At 48.4% G+C, this 6000-nt stretch overlaps 1 protein-coding gene across 1 annotated transcript in view; it reads left to right on the top strand.

The window, feature by feature from the left end:
- Positions 1–6000, top strand: part of WSCD1 (WSC domain containing 1) — a 33151-nt gene that overhangs the window by 7670 nt on the left and 19481 nt on the right. Inside the window, exons 3-4 of the mRNA XM_025040189.1 lie at positions 1274–1458; positions 5573–5694. Of these exons, the coding sequence (XP_024895957.1) occupies positions 1274–1458; positions 5573–5694 (307 nt within the window). The remainder of the gene's footprint in view (positions 1–1273; positions 1459–5572; positions 5695–6000) is intronic.

The raw sequence follows: 6000 nt of genomic DNA, 5'->3' as shown, positions 1-6000 counted from the left end.
CAGGAAAAATTTATTTCTATCATGTGTTTATAATAAGATTTGCTTTTTCTGATACTGCCAGCTCACTCAGTAGTTACAAAACACTAGTCATATGCCAGGGACTGGTCCCTACCATCAGGATACTCACAATTTGCGTGTGCGCGCGTGTGTGTATGTGTGCACGCACGCATGTGTGTTCACACACAGCAGACGGGTAAAACGGAATCAGCAGATGGTACTCTTGATTCATTTCTATCGTATTAGATTTTTTCCACATTTTTTGTGTCATATAAATCTTTGCCACCTTCTGCTAGGCAGCAGAGAAATATACACATTTTATAGATGGAGAAACTGAGGCCAGAGAGGGAAAGAACAATGTCCCTGCTCAGGTGTGCAGACTTTACAGTCTAGATAAAGCTAAAACTGAGACTGACACAATCTCATTTTATTCTCCTAACAGTTAAGGAAACTGAGACTCGGAGTTGGTAAGTGATGTTCAGGGTCACACAGCTAGCAAAGGGCCAGATGAAGATTAGGAGCTTGTGTTTGGGTTTTCCATCTGGGTTTTTACACTTAGGACCACTGAGATGCAAGTTTGAAAATGTTGGTCTCTTACCACAGGTAAAATCCTGTGTGATACGATATCAGTTTCATTTACAATCTTTCTTTACTTGCAGCATTACAACTGTGGGTGAAGTGGGTAAAGAACAGTCCTTGGGGAGAGGGGCTTGTAGCAGGGTCTGTTTGTTAACACGCAGAAGGCAACTGGGACCACTAGTGTGCTGGAGCCAGCTCATGCTGGCTCACAAGAAGAAAGAGTTACATTTTTAGAAATGTTATAAGCCCATTACTACACCATTGGTAGCTTGAGATAATCTGGGGTGGGAGTATTTACACCGCAGGAATTGGCAAATGCCACCAGTTAGGGCTCCTTCCCTCCCATACTGAGGACAGGTTTCCAGCATTCCATCATAACCTGTTACCGTAGATGGCCCTTTAGGGGATAAAGCTCAGGCCTGATGAGAGGGACCAATGGGGCTGATTCAATTAGTTTATCACAAAAGAAAGACTGTTCTCTACGCAGATAACCCCTAAGTCTGGCTGAGACTGACTCCTAAGGCCAAACACATGCTTATGGCCATGGCCCCTGCTTCCTCACTCAAACCTAACCTCAACTGCAACCTGGCCCCAGACCCAGCTGTCATTCCTTGATCCAGACCTCGGTGCTGTCAGGACCCCAGCCCTAGTTCTGAGCCCATGGCGGGACTTAACCCAGGCCTCACTCTCCCTGCAGGTCCTACACATATGCTGGCTTGGAAGCCGGGGCAGAGTGCTACTGCGGGAACCGGCTCCCAGTGATGAGTGTCAGGCCAGAGGAGTGTAACCATGAGTGCAAGGGGGAGAAGGGCTCCGTGTGCGGGGGTGTTGGCCGGCTCTCTGTGTACCGAGTGGAGGAGCTGCAGCCAGGCTCCAGGAAGCGTGAGTGTGCCAGCCTTTCCCTAAGCTCTATCTGTCCCCTACTCTCCAACTGCTCCCTCCTGCAGCCCCTAGTCCGAATTACTTGGGACAGAACCTGTGCCCTCCCTTTTTCACCATCTTCCCTGGATAGGCTCCTCTCAGTGGGCAGTGGGGTTAGGGTCTGCCAAACGTTATTTGACTTCTTAACTTAGGCACCTCTTTCCTTGTTCCCTGCAGGGGAGAGAAACCGATCAGGAGGCCTGGGGGCTAGGCCTAGGTATGTCACAAACATGCTGTGTCGCCTCAGGCAGCTCGCTTTCCCTCTCTGGGTTCCAGTCTATTTTTGTAAAGTGTATAGGCAGACCTAGAGTTCTAGCAATGGGGTAGACCAGACAATCTGAAAGCTCCCCAGCTGTAAAACACCTAGAACTGTTAGATAAAATTGAACAAACATTATTTTAAAGGCATAGTTGAACTAGCAAGAAAGTAAGGAAAGCCCTGGCTCCAGAAATGCAGAGAGAACTAAAAATCATGGTATTGGCCTGAGGGTTAGAGAAGATGCTGTGTAGCTCTTGTCTCCACAGGGGAAAGTTGCTGGTCTGATGGCCACAGGCTGAGATTTTGGTGTCCATGCAGGACAGAGAAGGAATCTTGGGGATGATCAGGCAGGGAATTAGACTGAAACCTCTGCATAAAGTGGAATTCAGTTTCACTGAAGTATAACTCAATAAAATTTTAGATTTAAGAAATACCACCTACCAGTTCAGGGAGACAGAAAGAAAACTTGTCTGTTTTGATCTGAGCTTCAGATGGAAAAAAAATCTTCCTAAGAACTTTCCATTGTAGGCCTGCATTTGTATGAGGTTCAAATTTGTCAAATCTACCTGATCCCAAAAGTACCAACAAAAAAAAAAAATTGGCTCTGAGCCATCTGGAGGTGCTGGCAGAGGCAGATGTAAAACCTCTTGAGAGCTATACCACCAACCCAGGTGTAAAGAGTTCCCATAGATAATTTCTCACTGAAGATAAGCATGCTTCTTCAAATACAGAACTCAGGAGGAAATAATCAACCACGAGAGAGAGTGAGTGGATGCTTCAGAGAGCAAGATTGAACCCTTAAGAATTTCAACAGAAAGTGCTATCAAACAGATAGCAACTGAGGGAGCCCAGCTAGATGCGTCTAAAACTCAGGTTTGTCCTCATTGTAAGACGAAGGGCCCCAGATCCACTTCATCTAATTATAAAGCCTTCTTTATAAAATCAATATGGTTGTGCACATTTGAACGTGGGAGGCCATCCTTTCATGATTCGGAGAGGCCAGGTTAGGAAGAAGTCAAAGCATGGGGGACGACCCCCCACCACTGGTAAGGGTGGGACAGTGTATGATAGAGGCACAGCCCAGAGTCCAGGTACTCTGACTCATGGACACACCTCCTCTAGCTGTACACCTAGTAACAGGGCTCTAGGAGAGCTGATGGATTAGTTCAAGAACAGGGCAGAGCTCAGGGCAAGAGATGTCAGGCCAGAAGCTAAGACTACAGAGGTGTGTCTGGGATAGCTCTCCTAGCAACGAATGAATTTCCCAAGCAGCACAAGCCCAGCTGTGAGAACCATACTGTATATGGTGTCAGAGTGGCTCAGTGCTCAAACCCAGTTGACAGGCTACTTAGGTTCTTGTGTTCAGGTCTGATATACTTGGGAACAAAGGCTACTGATGGCAGAACAGAGGCAGAAGTGGTGACCCTGATAACACACTCTTTATGGATTCACTAATGAAACCATTAATTCAAGAGATAGTCATTGACACCAACTCTGTTCCAGGTCCTGTCCTGGATCTATTGAGTCCTGCACTATGACCGAGGCATCCAGATGGGCTTCCTGAGGACCAAATTGCACCAGACTGATTTCTTGGATCTTTGATTTCCCTGGGTTTAAACATTAGCTTCCCTGACCCCATACCCTGCTTCCCAGCAGGACCAGGTCTCTATGTGGGCTCTATGCTGCCCTGCCAGCTCCTCTTGCCTGCTAAGCCACTGACTCTTCGAGGTAATTGTTTTGCTTCAGGTTGCCATTGGTTAAGGGTCAGATAGCCCAATCATTCAAGCCAGGCTCAGATCTTGGGTTGGCTAGACTTGATGTTGTGGTTAATGTTGTACAGCGTAAAAGCTGTAATAGGCTGTGGAGCCCATGCGGTTGACCTCTGCCTACCTACTCCCTTCTCAAGGGGATGAACTAACTCAGGACCTCTGTCAAGAGGCAACCAAGTGACAACCCATCTTAAATTTTAGCTTCTTACCAGCAAGGAATACATACAAGGAATAAGAGCCATTATCGTGCTCCCTGGGTTGGGATCAGAGGTTGGAACAGAACAGTTTATCAGTGTTTTCACCTTGGAGGTGTTCTTCTGCTCTAAGTGGCCCTGGGGCTGTCACCTGCAGAACAAGGGAGAAGGGTGTGGATAGACTGTACTAGATGACAGCCTCTTCCCTGACAGTTGCTCATTGATGTCTAGAGGCAGCTGATGCCACCATCTCCAGCAGCTCTTGCATTGCTGACTTATTGGCAGTGTATGCTGTACCCTCACATTCCCTGTTGTGTTCAGTTCATTCATCCGCTCAGCACTTATTGGGTGTCAGAGTCAGGGCTCGGTATGGGGAGCACAGGGATGACCCAGATGCAGCCTCCCCGAGGAGCTCCCTGCGGCCATGGACTCACTGAGGCACTGATGACTCCACTCACCCTGTGCCCTGCCTGTGCTGCTCATCCTTCCTGCCACATGCCTCGAAGCCTTTCTCCCCACCACCCCAATGCAGCTGGCTGAGGACCCCAGCCCAGTCGATCTAGCTGTTTTGTTCTTTTCAGGCCCAATCATGCCACAGGATAGGAAGGAGTTCTGTGAGCCCAGCACAAGACATCACCCAGACCCTTACACCAAAAGCCAGAGCGGGAAGGTGGTTGTAGAGGGTGCAGCCCCATGAGGGGCCAGCACGTGGGTACATGTTGCTCTTCAAAACAACTCTAGCTGATGGGCATCACACAGGGGAGGAAACGGAGAGTCTCTGAGTTTGTGACACACCCAGGTTTCAAAAGAAGTCACTGGCAGTGCCAAGACTTGACCCCAGGCCATTAGGACACTCAGCCTAGACTGCTTTTCCAGCACCAGGCTGCTTTTCTTCATCTTCATCATCATGGATCCATGCCTTGATGTCCAGACCACTGGTGCTGTGTCGATTGGATGGGCTTCCAGACCCAGGATTTAGTCCTGTTTTGCAGTTTTGCATGGAGAGAACCTTCCCACCATGGGGTGAGAGGGTTTGTGCTGCTGGCCAAGAGCTGTAGCAGGCAGAGAGAGCAGGAGAGATGCTGAGACCCAAGAGATTTGGTATTCAAAGGAGCATGGGACGAGAACCAGGATGCCATTTAGACAGACTCTGATGAGTCTGGAAGAAGTATGAGCAGTTGGTGCTGGAACATTCCAGAAGGTTTGTTCAGCACTAAGGGAAGCAACTAGGGTGCTGGACTTTTCCAACAGAAGGTCTGGAGAACAATGTGGCAGGAGGCTTCCTTTGTAATGCAGGCTTGAGTAATATTCTTAGAATTTGATGGGAGTTCAAGATCAGTGAGAAAGCAAAGCAGTGGTGTGACTTGATGGCACAGTGAGAGGGAACATGGCAGGGGATTTCCAAATCTTTCTATACATGTGTGGGGAGGAAATAGAGTTTTCTAGAATATCAGCCTCTCAAGTCACCTAGTGTAGAATCTGGCACGTGATGGATACACAATCTGGATTGTTGAAGGAAGGAAGGAATGATAGATAGGTGAATGGACATTGTCCCCCAAGGAGCTGGTGGGAGAAGTGAGACCTAAATTCAATAGTTTCAGCCAATAGTTTCACCCTTGTCAGTGACCCTGGGTGACCAAGGTTCTGGTGCCTGGTTTCTCTCAGGAGCTTGGCTTGACCACACCCCATCCAGGGCAGTTTACCCTCTCTGATTTGAAATTTTCCCTTCTTGAGGATAGTTACACCTGTTTCAGGATCTGAAACCACCAATTTCCCTTGTGACACGCACCAATAACCATAGGCACCAACAACCATGGGCACCATTTCTTACCAGAAACCCATTTTTCCCCTCAGGGAGGACCGTCATGTACCGAGGGTGCTTCAGACTGCCGGAGAACATTACACACGTCTTCCCTGACTCCCTGATACAGGCGAACGTGACAGTGGAGACATGCTCGGGATTTTGTTCCCAGAAAGTAAGGCCAATTATAATTCCACAACCCCGTCCTTTAACAATCCAATGTATTTGTTGGTCTCAGAGGGGTCGGTGCCTATGCTAGGCTGCAGATGTCCGTCTGCTCTCAGAGCCTGGGCAGGAGGGTGGCAGGCGATGCAGCAGACATCACTGAGGGAGCCTGCAGGGAACCCGTTGCTAAGGCCAGTGATCCGAGGCTGGGTGGGGAATTGTCAGCGAAGGTTGTAAAAGCTGAAAGGATCAGCTTTTCCTGATGTGGGCTCTTGGCACAAGTGTCAGATGTTAAATTGACTTGGTTTGAAAGCAA

Source organism: Pteropus alecto, unplaced genomic scaffold, assembly GCF_000325575.1.
Source record: "Pteropus alecto unplaced genomic scaffold, ASM32557v1 scaffold398, whole genome shotgun sequence".
Classification (NCBI taxonomy): domain Eukaryota; kingdom Metazoa; phylum Chordata; class Mammalia; order Chiroptera; family Pteropodidae; genus Pteropus; species Pteropus alecto.
This window is presented reverse-complemented; position numbering and strand designations above follow the sequence as displayed.